General features: G+C 48.2%; 1 protein-coding gene across 3 annotated transcripts in view; it reads left to right on the top strand.

Annotated features, from left to right (window-relative positions):
• LOC104146936 (rho GTPase-activating protein 39) overlaps window positions 1-24,072 on the top strand; it is a 67,677-nt gene that overhangs the window by 37,805 nt on the left and 5,800 nt on the right. For all 3 annotated transcript variants that reach the window (XM_068912330.1, XM_068912328.1, XM_068912327.1), the window contains 5 exons: window positions 6,536-7,844; window positions 12,719-13,265; window positions 14,762-14,851; window positions 21,674-21,747; window positions 23,347-23,546. In XM_068912330.1, coding sequence (XP_068768431.1) covers window positions 6,536-7,844; window positions 12,719-13,265; window positions 14,762-14,851; window positions 21,674-21,747; window positions 23,347-23,546 — 2,220 coding nt within the window. The remainder of the gene's footprint in view (window positions 1-6,535; window positions 7,845-12,718; window positions 13,266-14,761; window positions 14,852-21,673; window positions 21,748-23,346; window positions 23,547-24,072) is intronic.

The following is a 24,072-nucleotide window of genomic DNA, read 5'->3' as shown; positions in this document are numbered from 1 at the left end:
CTTTGCCTACCTCCAGTACTCTCTGCTCCATAACCATTGCCTGCCTTACCTGATCTTGGACGCCTACCCATCCCTGACCAGCCTGTCCCTATCCTGAACGATCGCGGAGCTCAGAGCGCAAGGTCACCTCATGCCAGTGCTTGCTTATTCTAGTCTCTTGTTATCTTGTGTTTATCTGGTATGAGGTTCTGCAGAAAGTCCTGGTCTCCCTCCGATGCTCATCTCTGTCTTAGCAGTCACAGGTCTGAAGGCCAGGATGCTTCAGGTGAGCATTTGACATTGCTGGCAGAACCACGTTGTATCTCAGGGCCATCAGGGTTCACTGTGGAGGTGGGCTAGATAAAGTCCTCACGTCATTAAGTGTCACTAATATAACTGGCATCCATTCTGCCAGCGAGGAACTTGAAGGGCTGGTGGGTGTTGGCTGGGGGGAGGCAGCAAGGCTGTGGGCGTGTGGTTATGAGAGAGGCATCCTGGGAAGCCTGCTGCTGGGGATAGACACCCACTAGACACTGAGGGAGGGTCTAACAGGGAAGAACCCCTGGCAAGTCCTTGGCTGTCTGAACCAGTCTTAACATCCTGAACTGCAGCTGCAGCAAGCCAGAGGATGAGTGGTAGCACAGCGGGCTGGCTCATCTCCCCTCTCCAATGCCATTCACCTTTCCAGCCCACCCTGGCCGGCTGGCCTGCAGATGCATGATGCAAAAGGGCCCTGTGAATTCATTCTCTATTAGTTGATGATACAAGTGAGAGCAGCATGAGCAATACTGGGCTGTGTCAGTACCAGAAGTTTGACAGCAGCTGATCTGGAACACCGATGACATAAATGGTTTTCATGGAGAAGTTAGAGGGTAGAAGTTAGTTAGACTCCATCTGTGTCCTCAGCCTAGAGTGCTCCTGGGAAAGTGTCAGAGCCTGATGTGGGCATAAAGCTGGGTACTTGGCCTGTACTGCTAGCAGGTTGTTTTGCAGAGTTTAGTAGTAGTCTGTAGATGGCTTACTGCTTTTCCTGCCCTCAATTTTCTTTGCCCTTCTAATTCCTCTGTACCAGGCCAGGTTGCTGGCGTGTGGGCAGGAACAGCAAAACTTGGCAGGGGGCAATGCTGGTTCCTCTCCAAACCATTTTATCTAGTTCTACAGACAGGGCTTGTGACCTCTCCAGCCAGCCCAGCTCCTTCTTTTTTTGAATGTGATTAATAGTTTAACTATGTTCAGAGAGATCACAGAATGCAGTGAAATTTGGTTTTGTGCACAAATTCCTCCTTCAGTCATTGGAAATGCCTCCCCCCCAGGTCCTCAGCACCCCAACCGTATTGATCTCTGGTTCTTGGGACCGTAGACACAACAGCAGTACTGCCCAAACCTGGAGTCCTTCCCTGCCTCGGTGTGCGGGTTGGATGCTTCCATGGTGCCATGAGTGAAATTTGCCCATCAATTAGAAAGAGAGATGCCTGAGTCAGGAAGAGACAACGTTCCCTGTTTCTCTGGCAGTGTTACTTGGCTGGTTGCCAAGTAACTTTTGACTTTCGAGCGCCAAAAGCCTGCTATGGAGAGGCTTGTTGCTTACGATGGAAACAGAAGTACTTGTCTTGTCATTCCCTTTACTGCAACAATCTGTTCAGCTAGTTTGGCTTTCCTTCAGGCTGGTTCCAGGACATCCAAGAAGCAGGGAGCTGCTGAGCAGAGCTAGGGCCCAGCTCTGCTGCAGCACAGCAGGGAGAGTCCTGTGTCTAGCACTGGCTGCTTTGCAGCCCTGTTGCTCTGCTAAATCACAAGTCTTGTGCTCCTGCCTTTGCGTACCGGTTGAGCAGCCCTGATAGGGAGAGGGGTTCCCCCCCACCGCCGGCACACTGCCTTGCTGCTCAGCTGCAGCACTGTGGAGCAGAGGCTCCACCCCGTGCTCCTTGCTCCCGTCCTGGGCAGGGAGAAGCAGGACGGCTTCTTTCGACTCTGCTTAAGTGACTTTGGATAGCAAAGAGCTGTCAGGCTTCAAGGTGTCTGTTGCGGTTTGACTACCGTCGCGTCCCAGGTAGGAAGCTCTTCCTCCTGGGGGAGACCGTGAGTGCAGAACCCCCTTTCTTTCTAATCAAGTTCCTCATTATTATTCTGAAGGTGGGGAGTGCCAGCTTCTGGGCTTTGCTCTTTTTCTGAGGGCTTGGGCGGGGGGGAGTTCATCACAATCTGAGATCCGAAAGAGCATTAAAATCTAAACGTCACGCTCGTCCGGCAGCGTGCTTGTTGCTGGAGTAGGAGACCAGCTCCTAAGGTCAGGCTGCTCTTGGTGCGCGCAGATGACTCCTTTCCAGCGCTCTCAGCTCTGATACCTGTGCAGGAACAGATCAGAACGTGTCCACTGCTGCCGTGTCAGTGTTAATCAGAAACAGGGCTGATATGCAGCCTTTTCTCAAAGGCTTGGTTGCAGGAAATGGTGCTGCTTGCCTCCCTGGGAGGCAGGGAGAGGCTTGTGCTTCCTAACTGGACAGGAGCTGCTCATAGCTGAATAAGGAGATGACAGAGCTCAGGCTTGTACTACAGAGGTCTGTTGTATAACCACTCTTAAGGGAAAAAATAAAAAGTCCCGAGGAAGGTGAAAAAATGTCATTAGCAGAACAGTTCTAGCTGGTTGGTTTTTATTTTGATTGAGTGGTTTTATACTGAGTAACCTGTACCAGAAGGGAGGAGAGGAAAGCTGCTACCCCTCCTGCTGGGTGGAAAGAGGAGATCCTGCAGGCTTTCAGAATGCTCTCCTGAGGAATGAGTGAGCTGCCAAGCTCACTTTCATGAAGGTAAAACCAGGGCAGGTCTTTCAGATCTTTGAATCTCTTCCTGTAATCAAAACTGATGCTGATTATCCTGAACGCTTTGGATAAACTAAACCTGCAAGGCAATTGAACAGTGCGGTGAGTGCCAGAGAGTCTGGCGTTGGCTGAACCTGGTGATGCAAAGCGATAAAGGTGTGTGCTGAGCCTGCTTACGGAAACGAGTCTGATCGTGCCGTGCCTGACGGAGGTGGGTGTGCCAACCCAAGCGGCCTTTGCTGAACGGGCGGGCTGTTCAGCTGCGTGCGGAACTGACTGAAGACGTAAAGTTACAGTTCAGAGAAAGGAAATAATCTCAGCACATAGCTTGCATTATATGGGATCCAGAACCTTCTCTGAGAGCAAATATTGGAGTTATTTTCCAGTCCTGTTGCAGTAGATAGGTTCTCCTGAGGCATGCGGTCGCGTCTACAACTCAGGCTGCAAAGCTGCAGGCCTGGGACTCTTTTCCCTCAGTGACAGTGAAAGAACAACCAGAACCCAACAGCTGGTTAGCGCTAGTCCAGATGTGGAAGCTGCTTTTGGCTGGCAGAGGACAGAGACAGTCTGGTCAGGACTGTCACTGTGTTAGTCACCTAGCCATTTGTCCGGTGAACCTCTTAGCAGCACCGATTTGTCCTTTGCCTCTGGCAGTAGTATTGAGTCAAAATCACTCCTGAGTGATGCTTCCATGATTGTCCCGCCAGCCAGGCCAAAGAACTGACTGCAGCTGCCTTCTGAGCCAAGGAGCAGCTCTGTCCTGCTCATTCTTAACATGCTGCTTTGCAAATCTCACTTCACCACCAAGCTAGCTACTGGTACAGCTAAGCAGAGGGATGGGAAGATGGGTGTTGAAAATGCTCATTTAAAAGCTTCCCAAATGTTGTTGCTCTGGTTCTTCCTGTTAGTTCAGGAGCTCTTCTAGGAACAACTGGGTTGTCAGTAGTGCCTGTGCTTAGGATTGGGGCTTGGACTTGCATGAGGACTGGTCCTGTGGCCCCCAGGGAGGGATGCATGGTGGGTTGCAGAGTCGTATTTCCTTGGAAATGCAGCCTACATCCTGCAAAGTTACTGCTGGCTGTTCCCTGCCCATATCCTTTCTTGACCCTACTCACGGTCAGCAGCTGAGGGATCCCAGCTGGTGCTCATCCACCTGCCCTTGTGCTGGCAGGGCCTTTGGTGGGGGTGAGAGGCATGCTGAGAGCAAGCTGATAATGGCAAAACAGGAGCAAGGGCAGTGCTTTATGGCATCTGCGGCAGGTGAGAGGGAAGGGCAGGCCAGGTGGGTGCTTGTTATGAATCCCTGGGTGTTTCCCAGTTAGCCACCCTTGTGTGGGGGCTTAGGTCAGTTCTGGGCTCTGATGCTGTGCACTGGGAGGCTGGGGGAGGGTCCTTCCTCACAGCAGTAGCATCTCTGTCTTGAAACAGTGTTGAGAATTCCCTTGAGATGAATCCCTTCCCTGCTTTTGTGGGAAATGCAGAGGGAGGCAGAGGAGGGGGGGTCCCCAGAGCAAGGAGGAGCCCAAGACAGTAAGTAGAGGATGGTGAACCATTCTCAAACCCTCTCCTGTCTTATTTTCCCCTTGCCAATTGCCTGTATTTGCAGTAGGCAGAGACGCAGGAGCCAGGCTCTGCAAAAGTAGTCGTGCGCTCCAGGTCAGGGAGCTTGTTGGGTGGCTCGAGGGCACCGGGGCCTTTGGACCCTGGCTGGGAGCCAGCTGCTGCACCCAGAGCAGGGCAGCACCGAGCCTCACCCTCACTTCTTGCTATGGGGCTCTGCAGAGATGCAAGATTCGCCACGGCGTGGTTCAGCAGGAAAGAATGTTTTGCCAAAAAAATGGTAAATTGTGTATGGATGGGGCTGGGCAGATGTTTCCTCTGGGGAGAGAGGAGAAGTGAAATGGGTGTCTGGAGGAGAAGAGTGGGAGTCCTTAGGGGAGGTCACATGGAAAGAAGGGGGACTCAGAGTAGATGTGACTTCCTGGGGCGAAGAGCCCAGAGCTGACAGGCCATCTTAAGGGTGTGGGGCCGATAGGCCAGGTGAGGTGAAATGGGGTAGGAGCACACAGCAATATGAGGTATTCACGTTGCTCCTGTTTTGGGGCAGACCTGTCTTGTTGTGAGTAGGGTGCAGGGCAGACATTGGGCAAGACATGGGCAAGTACAACCACCCCCCAGAGAGGCTGTAGTCCGTGTGTGAAGGAGGGGGCTGGGACTCAGCAGATAAAGGGTCTCTGGAGAGCAGAAGCGGTGGAAGCTGTTGTGAGTGAGCAGGAAAGGGCTGGATTGTCCTGATAAGCCCACGGTGCCTCATGAGGTGTGAGGAGGAAGACACAGGCTGGGGTGTCCCTCAGGTGCAGAGAGGCAGCTCTGGGCACGCAGTGGAGATGGGCCTATCTGACAGTGTAGGGGACACAGCAGGGGGTCAGTAGAGAGGGATGGAGCACAAGCATGAAGGTTCAAATAGAGCATAATGGCTCTGGAGACTTGATGCTGCCCTGTTAGGAGAACACCTTCTGTCATAGCCAGGGTGCATGCAGTGCAGCCCCAGGTCTTCTCCAAAGGCAGCCAGTAGTGGATACATGGAGAGAGTGCAAGAAATAGGGCCAGCTTCAAAGAGGCTGTCCTTCTTTCTATCCCGTGTTAAGTGTGGGCTGCTCAGGGATTTCCTGGGTTCACCTTGCCCTGTGAAGGAGGGCTGTACGTCGGGACTGCTGGGGGCACGTCCTGTCCTACCATACCTGCTCGTCCTACCCTGCTCTGGTGTGGGCTGAAAGCTGGAGACAGTAGTGCCTTTTAAGACCTGAAATCTTAGGCTGGTTTAACAGCCTTTCCTTTCCTTTTTCCTCTGAGCTCATGAATACGGAAGCCAAATAGCTCCTGTGTGACAGCAGGTTGTTATTGCACTGCAAAATGCACCTTTCGTACTGGGATGTTGCAGTGAGAATATTGGGTGGTGGCTACTGCCAAGTATCATCATGAGGTAGAAGATACTCCTAGAAGAGGATTCCAAAGTCATTTGAGCTGAGCAGAGCCAATAGGTTTGGTCAAGGGAATCAGGTCTGAGGGTATCTGGACTGGACTGGGAGAACGCTCTATGCAGAGGCTTGATGGATTGTATGGGAGTATGTCACCCATCCTTTGAGCCAAGGACATCAACCCCTCAACACCTCGCACAGACCTCACAGCTTTTGCTGCAAGGTAAACATGGATCTGGAAAGTTAGTTTAAAAAAAAATACGATGCTCTGGAAGGGCTGCCGTCATAGTTTGACTATCTGAAGATGGATGCTTGAGATTATTTATTTATCAACTCACTGGTCAAATGGTCCAGAAATCTCTTGCTGTTCTTCCACCAATTTTTCTGGGTGCTGCGCTAGCTGAAGAGTCATAGCAAGAGTAAGCTATTTCGTAGCTTGGTGCTGCTGATACCAGACAGGTTATAGTAGGATGAGCTTGTCTCATCTCGTTGTTTTGCTGTTCATGAGCCAGAAATTTCTCTTGTGTTTAAAAACAATGCGTTTCTGTTTCTGGAAGAGGTATATACAGGGAAGAGCAACGAGGAACAATGATATAACTGGCTGGGGAATCTCCAGGCGCTTTGAAACTGACAGTCCGATGTTCGGGCAGAAGCAGAGACTATTTCACTTGATTCTTTCTAGAACAGAAATTCTGAATTGTGTTTTTGTTCTCTACTTTTCTTAAATAATTTCCTGTATTTATATCTTTCTTTCTTTAGGGAGACACCTACCCAGTGGCAGCCTCTGCCAGGCACAAAAGCAGCCATGTTGGTCAAAGTGAACAGTTTAAGGCAGATACAGGGCTCTTCAAACAGTTCACTTCAGCTGCAGAACACTCCAGAAGCCAATAGCCAAAAATCTCTTCCAAAACCAGCCGTATATGCTCAGCCTCAGTCCGCATCCCAGAGCCCTGGTGCCCCAAAGCAACTGCCTGTAGGAGAAGCCAAACAGTCGATGCAGATCAAAAAGACAGAGAATGGTGGGTTTTGCTTGGTGCTGATGAATGGTCCAACTTCTCAAACACCTCCAAGGAGTCAGACGGGAACTCCTCGGCCTGCATCCCCCAAGTATGCTTGCCCTGCACCTATATACGATGAGCCATCTTTAGAGTCTCCGATTTATGATGAGCCTCCGGTAGATATGGACACTGAAAGCGTCAACATGAATGAGACGTCTCCAGCAGAGTCGCCAAGCAATAGCTTAAGAAAACAGCTCCAATCAACCAAATTACTACAGCATCCAAGTATGCAACAGCAGCAAGCTGCAAAGAAATATGCAAGAAATCCTCCTTCCACTGAATACAGCCCAGCTGGCAGAGAATACATAAAACACATGGTCAATGTTGACCAATCTTCCAAACTTCCTCACTCTGCTGCCGCAACAGGTGATGGTTCTGTTAAACTGCCTGGTCAGCTTACTTCAAAGGACAGCTTCAAGCAGTCTTGGAGGATCTTGGAAGCTAACGTCCTCAAGAACATGGAAGCCCACCATAGTCGGCAGAACAGTCTTCAAACTCAAGAGTACCCAACTGCTATAAGCCATCAAGATTCTGGCTATTCGACTGGCCCTTCTCCAAGCTTGAGAAAAAGGAAAGGAAGGAGGCAAGGGACATGTCAAGGAAGGCCTGGCTCTGTGGGCAGCAGCAGTGAGCTCACGGCTCTGAATGATAAGTTGATTGCTGAGATGCGTGCTGTGGTGGGCAGGTCAGCGGCTTGCAGAGGAAGCAAAGCCAGCCTTGATGCTGAAACTCTGGAGAGTGGCATCCCTGCAGAGAGCAGCAAAGTCAGATTTCAGTCTGACCACTTGAAAAAATGCATCAACCGGAGCTCAAGGGACGATATCTCGGCTAGTAACAGGTCTCTGTATAGACAGGGTCTGGAGAGCAGGGGTAGCTTTCCCAGCGACACGGCTACTCCACAGGACACAATGAGGCAGAAGAGGACTTTTGAGAAAATAGATTCTTTAGAAAAGAATGTGACCAGCCAGACCAGTTTGGCTTCATCAGATGCTACACGTCACTCCTCTCAGGTACCTCCCGATCTATTCCAGTTAAATCACACACCTTTGCTAGACTGTTGTAGCGTTAAGCCAAATGCCTGATCAGACTTGGACGGGTTTAGACTATGTGCTGCACACAGAACATGTGTGTGCCTGCAGAGCAGTAAACCGGTTACAAAATTGTACGGCTTTGTAGGTGGAGACCCCATTTCAGGCCAGTGGCCTGGGTGGCATGAGAGGAGGGGAGCTTTTGGAAGTGTACCTGTTCAGCAAGCTCTCAGCGCTGCGGGTAATAGTTTCACAGTGCTGTATTATTTGTAGTGGGCCAAGAAGGCCCTGTTCTGCTTAAGCACTTAAGACAGACAGAACAAAATACCCTTTCTCTAAGGGCTTAAAGACAGATCATAGAGTGTAAAAACTCAGAAGAATCCAGCTGCTCAGATCAGGGGTCAGTCCTGCCCAGGGCGGTCTCTCTGGCAGAGCTACTAGGGGTGCAGGCTCTCGAGGGAAAAAACATAGCGACAGGTCTGCTTCTCCCAGTGGGTCCTCCCAGCTCTCTGCAGCATATGGACCAAGTCCAAGGTTGTATCTGAAACTTTTTTCCGATAACCTTTGGGGAAATTTTCTCCCATGGATTGGCCTAACTGCTTTTTGGGGCTTCCTTGCTTTATGCCTCCACAACACCCTGTGGCAATGAATTCCATGGTTTAATTATGCACAGTATGAAAAGGCATTTCGTTGGTCATTATACATTTACTGCCAGATTTTTCTGTTGGTGCACCTGAATTCTTTGGTGGCAAGGAACTGCAGAGTGTTTTCTAATCACCTCTGGCCACTTGTGCTCTTTAGAGGAGTAGCTTAACACTTGCTGCTGCCTGCCCCATTCCCTGTGCAGACTCCTCCTAGTCCCTTCCTGTGCAGGAGATACTCTGTAGCGTTGATCACCTTTGTAGCCCTTGCCCTTATATATATCCTTTTTGAGCTAGGGTGACCAGAACTGCAGGTGATACACAGGATGCAGGTTTTGTGACAGTGTTTTCTGTTTTTCAACACGTTCAGTGCAACGTGACAGTGTTTTCTGTTTTTCTCTCTCTCCCTTTCCTAGTAGTTCCCTATATTCCGTTTGCCCTTTTAACCACTCCTGAATATTGAACTGAAATATTTTCAAAACTGTTGAAGAAAACACTGGAGTCACTGTCACGTTGGAAAGAGCTATTCCCATCATTGTGTGTGCAACTGGAGTAATTTTTCTGTACCGTGCAACACTTTTGCAGAATTTAGTTTGCCGTCTTTTCTCTTGCTTGAATTTGTAAGAACCTTCTGCTTCACAGTTTTACTTCAGATTTAGTTTGTTTTATTTTAGATTTACTGCAAGTTATGTCATTTTACTCTTTGCTCACTTACGTAGTTATTTCACTCTTGTTCTGGACAGCCCCAGGCTTTTTTCTGTGGGAGTCAGCTGATAACAACTCTCCGTTGTGAAAAGTGACTGTTTATTTTCACCCTTTGCTTTGTCTTGTGTCCTGTTTATTAGTACATAAAGGAATAATCTCTTACTGCACAACTTTTCAGGTTCTTTTAAGGGCCTTTCATGAAAAAACTTAGCAAACCTCATTGATCGCGTCAGATCACTCCTGTAGATTTGTGAGGTGTATTTTTTCTCTAAAAACCAGGCTGACACTTCTTCGTTGTATCACATTTAAATGTTTGTGTTCTATTCTTTATTATAATTTATTTTAAGGAATTCAGGCTTACTGATTGGTAGTGCCTTGGTTTCACCTTTTTAAAAACTGATGTCACATTTCCCCCATTTTCCATTTTTCTGGCACAGGGCCAGTTTAGGCTTACACGACTGGCATGTTGCAGTTAATATTGCAATTCAGCAATTTCATTTTGCAGTCTCTTTAGACTTCTTGGAAGAATACTATCTAGTCTGCAGGATTTGTTACACTTCGTTGCTTTGACAGGATAGAGCTGAGACTTGATGTCTTGATTATGCACAAGAGATGGTGGGTTGGGGATAGACTGTGAGTAGCCTTGTAAATGAAGAAAAATAATTCATGTGTAGTGGGATAATGAAGGAGAATAAAGTGGAAGCTGTAAGATGGATGATGCAGTAAAGGCATCAAGTCAATAAATAAAACTTCTATTTACAGAAATGCTCTGAGAAATGAGCTCCCAAATCTGGAGGGGAGGAGGCTGCAGAGAGTATATGCTCTCTCTGCTATGCAAGAGAGTAGGACAGAATTGCTGTCCAGCCTGAAAATGGCAGTGTGTAGACTGAGTCACAGGCAATGTCCTGTGATGGGCCTGTGTGATGGAGATGAGAATCAGGAGAAGAGGAAATTCATTATCTCAGAAGGGCGAGCAGAAGTTTTAGGACAGGCTGAGCAGAGGTGGATGTGTATTGTCAGCACAAACATGATAGCTGAGTAGTTTGTGAATGAGATTTTAGAGATAAATTTTAGCGAGAGAAGAAGAGAGAACCAAGAGCCTGTTGAACCTCTAGAGAGAGATAAGGAGGTGGATCCTCAGAAATACCATGCTGAAGGAGCAATTAGAGTGGTAGGAGGAAAACCAACCCAGGGCACAGAAGGTGGATTGAAGGAGATGGAGGATAGAGTGGGAAGAGAGGAATTGCTGGCAGTGATTTTTAGACAGTGTGTTGAGTGAATTCAGAGACAGTGAGGAGACAGAGTAACTTAAGGGATAAAAAACTAAAATGAAGTAGAAAAGCAGGAGAAATGATTGCGCCCCAGGCTGACAATAAGAAGTGGAATATGGTGCGTGCTAATGCTGTCATCCACATGTAGATACATGTTGGGAGTAAGATGGGAAGGGCTGGGCCAAACAAGTCTCTGCCATGAATTCAGTGGTTCCTCCTTATGAAGAAGGAAAACATTAACTTGCCCTAAGTGTTTAAGAACTAACTAACATGTATTTTGGGCTTGACTGTAGCCTGGGAGTGGAATATAGAGTGGCATGCAAAGAAAGGAAAATGCACATTGTACTTAATTTTGTTTTTGCACTGTAAAAAGTTTACAGGAATTCTGTTTATTTGTGTTTCTTTAAACAAAAATAAAACTCAGTATTATCTTACTTGACTTTTCCTACTGTGTTGGAGGTCTCCTTGGAGAATGCAGAGTGAAATGTGGATAGTTTATCACTTAGTTGCTCTATGTAGGAATTTCAAGTCTAACAGAAGGGTCTGTTTCCTATAACAGCTTGTTGGGTGTTTGAGTTTAAACATGTGTCCCAGGCTGCCACTTCTAGCCAAAACAGAAATTTCTAAACAGGACACATAAGTGTCTTTTTCTCACTAGTAGTTATTTCACATCATTTTCTGGGGATCAGTACTACCAAAGCTCTCATTACATAGTTCCTTAGAGATCGCTGGGGAAGAAGGGTGGACAAGTGCTGTTTTTAAAAATGACACATAAAGTCTGTGAAGACGGCGGCTCTTTGTCTCTGCTGTGTGTTTCTGTAAACTTGCAATCGGTGGACTTGTCTCTAGAGCAAATCAGTTTGATCAATAAGGAGTGCTTGTGGGGAGCAGCTGGCTCCAGTTCTCTGAGGAAAAAAAAAAGCACTTTTGAACAGTTATTGTTATAACTTGGAGAATGTTATGCCTGTCTTGGATAGGAAACATTGTAGGCAGTCCAACACAGAGGCATCTCTCAGCGTGGTACAGTGCTGCTCACAGAGGCACCAAGTCTGAAGTCACAGCCTGTATCTTCCCAGAGGATGCTAGAGTCGGTGCCTGCTGGGGTGGGCTGTAGCTTGTGGTGAAAGCCAGCTCCATTAGCAGGGGAAGCTCACTGAGACAGGTGTCCTGACGCCTTCACTTCAAATACACATGGAGTTGTATAATTTGAGCTCCTAATTGAGCATAATGTGGTTGAAAGCCCACTGACCCCCATGCAGCAGCCCACTGTTGCTCTAGATGTAGTTGTTCACAGCTGCACAGTATCCTGGGACTCCCTGGCATTCGATCCGCCCATCAGACCTTCAAATCTCAGTGATAACCTCCGTGGTCATTGATGTTCTGCGTTATGATTGCATTGTACTTGTCACCTTCCCTCAGAATTGTCCCTCTTTCTTCCTAAGACACCCATTGGGTTTGAATGATTATCCTATCTGAGTGTCAACCTTGTCATCCAAATAGATGTGTTCATGCTCCTACTGTGCCTCCCTCTTTTAGCTTTTCCTATCCTATTTGTGTGTCTGGCCAGTTTCTCCATAGAGAAGGTTGTGGTGGAATTGAGATGTGCATTTTGAATGCCTCAGTGAAGAGGCTTTCCAGGTATGGGGCACCCAAAGCTCAGCTGCTTCTGACAGTAGCTAGCCATGTCAATTTATTTTTGTGTCTTTTTCTTATTAGAACTTGAAAAAATAGTAAAGGCAGGAATCAGCTATGGGATTGTGTCAGCCACAAAAAACAGAGGCAAGAAGGAAACAGTTCTGATAGTCCTGCTCTCTGCCACCTCCTGGGCAGAGCTGGGCCCCAGAAGCCTGCCCAAAAGGAAGCAGGAGCTGAAGGACTGTGAGAAACTTGGTTCCTTGGTTCCTCGGCTGTGAGTTCCTGCCACAGCGCCACACTGCTTCTCTGGCAGTCAGCCCAGCTCCTGCTTGGGCTGTCACCAGGCGTCCTGGGGCAGCATGGAAAATCAGACCCATTTCTCCCTGTCCCAAAGTTTCCTTTGGGGACAGTGTCCATGTGCTACTGTGCCAGCCAGGGCTCTTGCAGAACTACTGATGTCAGCAACAGATTCTGCACAAAAATCATGTTTTGGGCAGATTTACAGCTTTGCAGTTGCGATTACCTTCACTCACTGTTATTAATTTTTCTGCCACGGTAAGGGAATCAGCTAAGGAGTTTTTAACACGTCTGTTCTCCATTGCAGCCCGGGACAATAGAGTTGGACCCCAAGCAGGAGAGTAGCAGCCAGCCTGGCGGCTGCGTAGGATATCATTTCCCTTACAATACTCTACGGAAGCCCATCTCTCAAAGCAGCATGGCAGACTGGGCTTCTAAAAACCTGAACATGCACACTCAGGGCATCTTCCGCCGAAGGATCTCCATCTCCAACATGCTCTCCTGGAATGGCGGCTCTATCAAAAAGCCAATGCTCATCACTAGCAACCGCACCATCAAAAAAGAAGCCTGTGAGATGTTCAAACTGGTGCAGAGCTACATGGGAGATCGTCAGACTCGCATGGATCGGAATCATGTGGCATTGGTCACGGTCACCAAGTGCTGGAGCATACAAGGTTTACGGGATGAGCTCTACATACAACTAATCAGGCAAACAACAGATAATACATGCTACCAAAGTCTGGCATGGGGCTGGGAACTGATGGCCATTAGTCTGGCCTTTTTCTCTCCATCACCCAAATTCCAGTCTTATCTGGAAGGTTACATCTATCGTCACCTTGACAACGATGAAAACAGTAAGTGCCTCATGCACGCCAGTGTATACACAGCAGCATTTTGGTGGGTTGTGCCATTTACTCAGGGTTGTCTGGTTTAGGCAAACAGGTAGTCACTAGCCAAAACTGTGGTTTTCATCACGGAGAGCTCCGCATGCTGGGCGAGTTCATCCTTCCCCTGCGAGATGCAGCTGCCCCCAGTTCATCTCCCGGCAGTTCTCACTTGTGTTTGGCAGAAGAAATGCCAGCCCTAGACTGGGCTCATCTCCCTGATCCACCTGGCAATAACAGCCCTGAAAAGAGCTGATTGCACTTCCACCAAGGGCAGAGTTTCCTTCGGTTCTCTGAAGACATGATTTACTTCAAAATGCCTTAAAGCAGGCAAAAAAAAAAAAAGGTTAAATGTTAGTACAGGCTCTTCTAGGGAGCCTTTGCAAAGGTTACAAACAGGCCTTAGAATGACAAATAGCCAGCAATCCTGAAGGATACTGGCTTATGTTGTAAACAGACTAGACTAGCCCAGCTTTGTCTGAAAAGGAAGGTGTGCTTCTACCTAACTCATATATCTAAGCATTACTGCAATTTTAAATTGCTACAGCATCCTGGTTTAAAAAAAAAAAAGCCAACTGCCAACCTGCAGGGTATTTATTGGCAGATTTGTGACTATTTCTGCAGTGCTTCTTAACAAAGCAAAGTTCCAGTCTAACAACACTTTTCTTTAGAGTCTCATGACTATATGAGGAATTTTACTTTCAAAAAATCAGAGCTTGTGACTTGCCCAGTCTCAAAGCTCTTATTCCCAGTCAAACTCCAAACATGAGTTCAAGTCTTCAGGGCAAATCTTCTTGCAGATCTTCAGGGCAGGTGCAGATGTTCTGCCCCAGCACATCTCTGCTCCCTGCTCGTGAGTGCTGCAGGCAGAGGTGGGTCCTGGGGGCAGCCATGGTGCTATGCCAACCTTTGCTTTCTGGTCTTATGCTTGTGGCCTTAACGTTAGGCCAGCACTGGTGGATATGCAACGCTGGTTTGGGTTTTCACGAGGAACCAAGACCGTTGACACTTCTCCCTGCAAAAATGTTCCCTCCAGCTACGCGTGGCCCAGAGACAAAAAATTGCCCTACCAGCACCAGGACCCAGGCAGTACAGTGAAGTAATCCAAACTATTTAAGTGGCTTATTCCTTCTGCTGATATTTAGGCAACACAAATTTGCAGCTTGGAGCCTCTTCTCAAATATTTGGCCATTCAGAGGAGTCACGTGACATTCTGGGTCCATGACTCTGGAGCATTTGGAGTTGGTTGTGGTACAGGATTTTTCCCTGAGCAGACCTCCTCATGCCATAGTGAGGCTGGCTGCTTTAGTTTACGTTTAAGGGCAATTCTGGGCTTTGGTGTCTAACAGCTCCACGTTATTAACGGCTTATTAACCCAGGGCTCCTTTCTGCCGAACTGAAGGGGAGGAGGGCAGGGGGCATTCAGTCTCCTTTGTTGCTCAGTTAACAGTGCTTTCAATTTTCAGTTGCCCAGCGCATCAAGGAGCTTATGGATCTGAAAAACAAGAAGAACTCAAAATCCAGGAAAAAGAGGAAACAAAATACTGAAGATGAAGGTAACGGGAGAAAGGACTGCACTGACCTCAGACGGGCAGGGTTGCTGAGCTCCACTGAAAATCAGACCGTTTCTTTAAGCTTATAGACATAGATCAAGGGAACTTTACTGTAGGTGCCCTTGTAAGAAGTTTGGACAGAGAATGGATCAGAGTGGAGCAGTGTGGGTGGCAGCTGGGCAGTGCATGGGGGCAGGTGCTCCTGGGCACAAGGGACAGGTAGAAGTGTGGGGCAGGAGGGACACCTGTCACTCACAGGCGGGACATGTATGAGGAGAAAAGGGTTTTTAACTTGGATGCAGACCTGGGACTGTAACCCAACCAGTGTGCGTGCTGCAGACCTTTCTATAGCACATTCAGTGCTACAAGCCATCTGAGACAGTATGTTGACAAGGACCTGTCTAAATTGGAGTATTGGATTTTGTAAGCCACCACTCAACTTGAGGACCTTCAGGGAGGACATCTGATAAACAGCACCGCCTTTTTCTCTCAAGTATTGAGTTCTTGTTCATGCTTCCTGGACTGTGCAGCCCCATTCCCCTTGTCCTGCCCCTCTGGGCTGGAGCAGCCTGCGCTGACCCAGAAATGCCTGCAAAGTGTGCGGAGGTGATTCCTTCGGGCCTCCAAGCCAGCTGGGAGAGCTGGGCGCTGCTGCTGCAGAGCAGGGTATGGAGAAAGTCGAACTGGCTGTGGGTAAGGCAGTGCTGGTCACCTCCTGGCAGCAGCAAGGAGTGCACGGCTGGGATGTTGTTGGCAGGGGCAGGTTTCCCTGGCCATTAACACTAGATTACGTAGCTGTACAAATTTGATCTAGCAGTCTAAGGCTTGCAATAGCATCTCTACTGAATGAACAAGAGCTCACGTATTACTCTAGCCTGAGATTTTAATGCTGGCTGCAGGAGGACAGATGATGCTTTCTCTAGCCTAAAACGTGCCTGGACAAAGTTCATTCAAATTGTTATATTTTTTAGGAAACTTGAGCCAGCTCTGTGAATTCATATCAGACAGCAGTTTATATCGTATGGCCTCAGTGTTTTTAATCTGGTTTTGGGAGCCCTGGAGTACAACTTGCTGCATTGTTGAGCCATACCTCACTCCAGCATGCAGGTGTGTGAAACATGGAAACCGCAGCTGCGCTCTCCAGAGACCTGCAGTGATTTCCATGTGTCACTGTTTCTTAGAGTCAACTGCAACTCTGGCAAATGGCTGAGGAGGCCCCTTGGTTAAAGGCTCCGTTCTCTTTGCAGTGAGAAAGCTTCTATCACTTGCCCTTTGAATAGGCTGGCTCCTGTGGGATCCAGAGCAGAGACCTGAAATTACATGGAGGAATTATGTTTCTGTTAGGAATATGTCTTTTTCCCTTCCTGTTCAGACCCAGAAGAGCTCAGCCAATTCCGAGTCTTTGAAAAGTCATTTTGCTTGTGTTCAGAGGGACTTTGATATCTTTATGGGACAAGTCCCCCTGCGGTTTTCTCTGTGCAGGGTGCGCTCTGTCTGTAGGCTGAGCAGACTTTTCTGTGCACTTGCCTGTCTATGTTGCATGTGCTGGAGTTGCGCACATGCCAGAGGAAGCCAGAGGTAGTTTTTATTTTTATTCCACCTCAGTGGAAGCCAGAGGTAGTTTTTATTTAAAAACAAAATATTGGAAATCACATTAAAAAGGCACAGCAGGAGAGCTTTATTAAGTTTCCAGAATGAAGCACTTGGAAGTCAGAAATGCCTGTGTGGCCTTAGTGGGGTATCTAATGACAGGTCACATGCTGTTCCCTTCACAGGACCCTGTCTGCTTTATCACACACAAAGGAGAGCTCTGGGAGCAAACTGGTGGTTTAGAATAAATGAGCTAGAATAAAAGGCTCCTGCTAGCTTGTTGCAAACATTGTAAGGTGTGCAGCAAAGGAGACTCAGAACAGGAGGAAGAGAAAGGGCTGGGAGGTCACTTGAACCAGATTTTTCATGAGTGACTAGTAACAACGATGATTTTTTCTGGAGTCTGACCTCAGACTCTAGGCTCTGATTCAGACAAGTTTTGCACATTTGGAGCTGCAGCTGAAGTAGATGGGAATCCTGCTTGAACATGCATCGTGCTATCTACTAATGACTGAAACGGTCAGGCTTTTCCTCAGGATACCTGAGTCTGCTCCATCTGCACCATTTGCCTTATTTGCAAGGTGTAGGTATAACATAGTTCCCTCGCCTTGCAAGGCTGTTGTGAAAAGAAATTCGCTAGGAGCTGTGAAATACTGAGATGCTTATAGATGCTGTAGCCGTAATGTAACAGAGAAATCGATAAGGATGTTAACGATCTGTCTTCAGAATGATTGAACAGTATATATGTAGGCACGTATATAAGTCTTTCAGTGAAAAACAAAGGGAATTAAAACAGTGGGTTTTTTCCCCAGCTTCCTTCAGTGTAGAGGCTTGTAAGTAAACACCTGGGTGAATAAACATCATATCATCAGATGTGCACCCAAAGCAATCATTTGGAAGTTTCCCACACTTACCTTTGCAATCTCCATCTTTTAACATAATTTTCTGTGAGTGAAGGAAGTAGGAAGGTGGTGGGAGAACCTTTCATGAAGCAATAACTGACTCAAAGGCAGAAGAATAAAAGGTAGAAGTAAATGATCTGTTTTCACAAGGAGGATTGCCTAATGATCCTGGAGGAATATATGCTGGGGTTTGGTCTGAATCTGGAAAAGGAAGCAAATAATGAGCTGACAAAGCTTGGTGTTGATACTAAATTATTCTGGTTGTAAAAACTAAAGGCACAGAAGGATCTCGCAAGGGTGAGTTACTGAGTGATCAAGCAGCAGAGAAAATTATGTGTCAGTAAAAGCCAAGTATCGTACCTGGGGAAAATATCCTTAACTGCACATGCAGTGACAGACTCTTACTTAGCTGCTTCAAATGGGGAAAGAAGTTTTGGAGTTACTGTGTATAAATTTTGAAAAATTTATACACAGTGCTCAGGAGCAGTCAAAAAACAAACAAAAGATCAGGAGCTTTTGGAAAAGGGACAGAAAGCAAACCAGCACCAGCACTCGGCCCCGGCGCTGCCTGTGCCCTGCTACATCCAGCCCGTGGCTCCCTTGAGGGCCGATCAGCGTGGCCGAGTGCCGGCCCTGCAGTGAAAGGCTCAGCAGATGAGGACGTGGAAGAGAGAAGAGGGGAGAAGGTCCGTGAGCTAAAAGAAATTGCAAGTTGTCTGGGGGAAGTGAGAGGAAAAAGATCTCTCAATGTTTGTCACAGCAGAGGACCTGGAAGCCACGCAATTTTATTAGCAGGCAGCAGGTTTAAGGGTGCATTTTCCTGAAGCACAAAATTAAACTGTAGGAGCTGGCAATGCAGGGCGTTGTGCAGGTCAAGAGTATAAACAGGTTTAGGAAGAAATGGGACAAATTCCAGGAAGGCAGGTTGGTCAGTAACTGTTAATGGTCCAGGTGCACTACTGCCTTAGGATATCTCCCACATGCTGTTAGCTGGGAGATTTTAGCAGGGGAATAATCATTTTCTATTCATCCTGTATCTGTTTCTCTTTCTCCTGCTGGATAGATGCAGACTGCTGACACATATGGACCTTTGGGCTGATGAAGTATGGCAGTTCCCATGTAGGGATTGGTGACGGAGTAGAATTACTGGGACGCAGAGGAATGTGCTCACGGCATGAGGAGGGGGAAAGAAGGGGCTAAGACACCGCTATGAAGCGGAGGTCCCTGTTCAGATCTGACTGGGGAGCGTGGCACCAGTGCAAAGCCCAGCTGGGCTACCCGTACCAAAGGCTTCTAATTATGCCAGACTGTATGAGGCAGTGATAGATCAGAGAAATACTGAGACAAGAGCTTCTGCTGGGCTGAAATACTTGTCCCATAGCTGGGTTCTGAATCCACACTGTTTGCTGCATTTTTTTAAGAGATTTTTTGGCAGGAAAGCATTTGAGTCTGTTCCAGAAGGTACGTTCCTGCGTGTGTGTTGCCTGGATTTTAACTTGTTATAAAAGGAGAACTTCTTTAAGAACTTCTTTGCATGTGTTTTTAGGCCAGCACATGGAAAAATATTTTCCTTTGCAAACTGTTTTTCACTGTTGTGGGTTGTTAGTAGCCTTCTGTTCCTGAGCTCCTGGGGCCACTGTGGTACCAGAGGAAATAACAGATCAACTTGGATTTCACAGATTCATGATGTGCTCAGAGAAGTGGAATTACCGTTAGTATGAGCCCTTTTCCAGTCTGCGTAGGCTGAAACGACCTGTGCCGACACCGATAGGTGTAAGCTGGGGGTTGAGGACAAGCTCTGTAGCAGTCTTGTTAAGGAGAACTGACCATGCACGGTGAACTAAATGCCAGGAGCAGGTTTCTAGCTGAGAGTCTCTGAAAGCAGCCGGGTGGCTGAGTCAGGTAGCTGGTTTTGAAAAACGGAGGCTAAGGCTAAATTCTGCTCCTTTCCCTAGCGTTTTCCCTCTCATCTCACCACCCAGCCTCCTGGCCTTTCTCGGTCTTCCTTGTACATCTCACTGTGCGCATGCCCTGGGAGCCATGAGAGCTCAGATTGGGGCGAGTGACTTCCACTAAGCAAGAGGGAGGCTAAAAGTTGCATGCTTAAGGCGCAAGTCCCCTGCGTGGAGCCATTCTGCTTGTGCCGGCAGCGGTAGAGAGCCCAAATCACCTCCATTCCTTGGGGCTCCCTCCAGTTTCTGACGATTCGGGTCCATGGGCAGTTAGAGGTCCAGCCCTCTGTGCACAGGGTGAGTTTAGTTTTCAGGCTGTTTGCTGGAAATTTCAGCGGCTCCGCTTGCGACCTTGGCAGTCCCCTCTGGGTGAGAGGCAGTAGCTTGACCGTTGTTGGGAACGGGATTTCCTCTCCGCAGAAAGCGCGGGATGTAGGGTTTAGCCTTTTCCCAGGATCAGGGAGCTTTCTGGGAAAGAACAGAACAAACTTCAACCAAACACATCTTGCTGCTACTCGCACGTGCCAGCAACGCAGACTCGCTGAAGCAGCCAGTTCCTTTGCAAACCTTGGTAAACTTTTAGTGCGATGAAGGGTTTCATGGTCGAACTGCAGTGTGAAAAAATATTTCCTATGATTAGCTTTGGATGTGCTGCCTTCTGTGTGTTTTTTCTGATGCGGAGACAAATTCCAGTCTCACTTCTTCCCGTTCATTCCTATATGAACCAGATAACACTTCACATCATGGTGTGTCTGTACACCACCATTTTAACAAAGAAGCAGTAACCTAAAATACTGAAGCATTACAAAACAGCTTTTCTTTCATTCTTAAACCTTCCGATTATAAATCGTGCCTGGGATTTTTGCATATAAAGAATATTTTGCTTCAGATATTCCCAAGAGAGAGAAATTCTTAAAAGGGACTTTCCTTCTCTTTGCCTGTGGAAGCAGGGGATGGATGCTGTCCTACCTCCTTTTGCATTTCTCCGGCATAACCGAGGGGCTGCACTCCAGAGGTTACAATCAAACACATCTGTCAAGGTGGGGGGGCCTATTTAGTCTTGGGGATACAAGGACTGTGAGTTGTCTGCTGGCTGGCACAAGAATGGGAGAAAGCACGTCTCATCTTTGTTATCCTGCTTGGGACAAGCTTGTCCTCTCTCCATATGAGAAGATTCAAGGAACTCCAAGATCCCGACTAGTTTACCTAAACTACAGAGTGCATGAAAGGCTGATGTGGAATAGGCAGCATCTGACCAGAATGTAGATTTTAAAAGCCACAAGTATTTTGAACTCTGCTGCAAGCTTTGAGTCTGGCAAGGAATCAAATAGGGCAGATCTATTCACTGCTTTCAGCAAGCAATTTGGGTTTGACTCGAAAAAGAACAAAAGGCCAACGGTTTTGGAAAAACTCTCCCAGCAATCCAGGCTCTGTCAGTGCAAATATTTCTCTTGGTGTCATGGGGGGATTAGCTCTGTGAATCCTGGCTCCGCTCTCCCTCAAAGTTCGCTGAACCAGGCACAGCAAGAGCAACCGTTCTTGTGGAGGGCCACAGCTTTTGTGGGGAAACTCCCAAGCTCTGGAGCGACATTTTTTCTTCATATCGCACAGCGCACGTGAATCTCATGTATGAGGGGGAGTTGGAGGAAGCTGGAGCAAAGAAAGTAATGAAGCTTTCTGTAGGGGTTTGGGAGGATAGCCCTCTGCTTTCCTGCACCTCTCCTTGCAGTCCTGAACTGACTCTCCGTGCTGATACTGGCTCTCCAGCCCTGGCACACCCTTCTCCACTGCTGCCTCTTCTACTAGCCCAGTACTTCAGCTCACCAGTCATAAACAATTTGTTTAAAACACTTGAACAATTTTCCTTGCAGGAAGCTGGCTCTGGATGCTCTTTTTTCTGAGATCTAGCAATATTTAAATACTTAGTCCTGTGCCTGCGAGCCGCATAACCCTGGTTGTGCAGCAGGGAATGAGAGTTCATGCTCATATGCGTGCCCAGGCTATGAATGCCGAATGGTGCCTTGCTTTGAGTCAGGACGGGGCCAGAGCAGCGGCTGCCCGTGTGTGCGAGGTTGCGATCCGCAGGAACGATGGCGGGAGGTGCGGAGCTATGAGCCTCGAGTCAGAGCACAATCCCTCTGAGCCCAAGCACGGACTTGCGCTGGCATCACCTGCCACGGGGCTCTGGGACCAGGAGGGTTCAGCGCGCTCTGGGTGCGATTTTTGGCAGTCTCTCTGCCCTGCCTGCAGAACAGGCTGTGCAAAATGGGAATGTTTATGCAGTGCTGTGCTGGGGCTTTGTTACAGCTCTGGTACTTGGGCTCCATGGAGAGTATACAACGCCCATGGGCTGACTGCTTATTTTTGCTTCTTCCCACTAGGTTTGCCCATCAGCACCTATGCCAAATACTGCTACCGGAAACTGCAGAAAGTAGCTGTCACTGGAGGCAAAAAGGTGAGTAGCTGCCTCTGCTCCAGGGCCTGTAGAGTTGCCTATGCATAGTCCTTGTACAGCGATCTGCTTTCCAGGCCTCAGAGAAATCAGTCCCATGACTCTTGGAGGTCATTGCTGATTCAGTGATGGAAAATGGAGATAGACAGAGCAGAGGAGGCTTGTTCAAGGCTTGTCTCCCCCTGAATGTGTGGGCAAGGCTGCTGCCCAGGTCCCACGATACCTCCTGGCAGAGAGCAGTGCCTGCCATGCTGGGAGCTGCATAGCTGGATGACCACCTGCCTTAGGGACTTGGAAGCCAGACTTGATGTTTAACTATCCCTGGGATAATAGGAGCTGTCTGTACAGGGGATGGCCATAATGGAAGGAGCTTGGTTTCCTCAGGGGAGGAAAGTCTCCCTTGGCTCACTCAGAGCTTATAGGGGCCTGGTCTTGCAGCTGGCTTACTGTAGAGTTGTCCATTTTCAGTTCAAAAAAATCTTGCAGTAGAGATGTCTGGCACAGAGAGGAGCCTGTGTGCTTTGTGTTATCTGGAAATCCCCCTCCTCCCTTTCCTCTGCACAGTTCTGTGCCGGGCTGCAAAAGCTGGCACACAGCCCCAGCTTGTCCGTCCTAGGTCTCTCGGCCAGATCTGGTCTTCTTTTATTTCTGCAAATCCCTCTGGGGCCTCCCTGCCATCTGGACTGCATGTACAGCGAGCGAATAGCTGAAATACCTCAGGAGGGGTGAAGGCTTCCGGCATTCCCATGGGGACAGAACAGGAAATGTCCCGACACGCATTGCACACAACTGCAACCCCAGCCAGCTGCCACCCGCCAAGGGGTCAGTGAGAGCTTTGAGGAACGGTGCTCTCCCCCTTCCCTGCATCTCACTGGGCTGCAGCATTATTAACCAACGGTCACTGTGCTAGACAGCCTGCCGTGCCTACGATAAGACTTTGTGTTTCCCGCTCCCTCTGTGAGATTAAAAGTTCCTTTCAAGTGTCATTGCTTTGCAGAAGCAACATGTCCCAGATGTCCTGGGTGGCACTTGGTACCTGCTTTTCAGAGACATTTAGTGCCTTTGAAAACTAAGCTTCTCCGGGTCTTAAGCTGGACCTGGAATTGGACATACCTGGAATTCTCCTCTCCAAAAAGGCTGTTTTTCCACTGTCCTGTGGCCATGCGTTTGCGTGACGATGTACGCGTGCCCTCTGCTGGCCTTGCCACAGCTCTGGGACAGGTTGGGCCCTGCTTCTTCCTCCTGTCACACCTGCACAACAGAGCCACATCAGGTCTTGGCATGGATGGAATATTTCCCAAATGCAGAGGTCAAAACACAGCAACAGAATCTGAAGGCCAGACTCTCCAAAGCTGTCTCCTGCCATCAGGCAGCAGCTTTGCTGCTCCTTTTCAGCCTGATGATTTGAACCTCCCTGATTTTAGCATGTGCAGGCTGCAGAGCAGAAATTGTGCTTGGCGAGGGGTTCCCGGGAGGCCAACAAGGTGGCATGCACGCCATCAGCCCTCTCGACCCTTGGCCACTCATCATCCATAGGTCGTTCTTCTGCCATGGGCCAGCAATGCTGTGCTGCACCTGTACTGAGCTCTTCTCTGTCCTCAGGGCCTCCGTAAACCAACAGTGGAAGAGATAACGCATGCCAGAAATGCCATTGTGACACCATCGCTCTTCGGCAGCTCTCTGGAGGAAATCATGTTACGGCAGCAGGACATGTATCCAGGTAACAAGCTGCCTTGGGTACAAACACAGCTGTCACAGCAGGTCCTGGCATTAGGAGGAGAACAGACTGAAGGGATTTTCAGGTAAGCTTTTGAGGCTCTATTATGATCCACTCACACATTGGTACTCAAAGTGAAGAAATCAAGATTGACTTCCAAATGGTTCCCTTTCCCTGGCAATAGCACCCTATTCCAAATTGGACAAAAAATAACCTTTGGCAAGGGTTCAGGAATCACCTGTTAAAGTAGCATTAGTCTATTGGCGTGCATTAGCACAGAGGGGAGATTATTCTTTGTAGATATGATCAAAACTACTTATGACAGCCAGTGCCCAGGCACAGCATTCAACTTTTATCAGCTTAAACAACTGCAGTTGGCCTGCTCAGGGAAAGGACAAGCTCTTGGATTCCTGGCTGAGCCCATGGCTATAGATGTTTCGTGCAAGCGGTTCTTGTAGCATTCTTGCTTTGCACGGTAGGTTCCTTTCCACAGTTCTGGAGAAAGTCTGCGCCTCACCTGTGAGCCCTGCATGCTCCACTGCTGGCGGGATGCTGCTGCTTAGAAATGGAGTGATTGCCTGGTAGGTGGAACTCTGACTTGATTGGTAAAT

Source organism: Struthio camelus, chromosome 18 (genome assembly GCF_040807025.1).
Source record: "Struthio camelus isolate bStrCam1 chromosome 18, bStrCam1.hap1, whole genome shotgun sequence".
Taxonomy (NCBI): Eukaryota; Metazoa; Chordata; class Aves; order Struthioniformes; family Struthionidae; genus Struthio; species Struthio camelus.
This window is presented reverse-complemented; position numbering and strand designations above follow the sequence as displayed.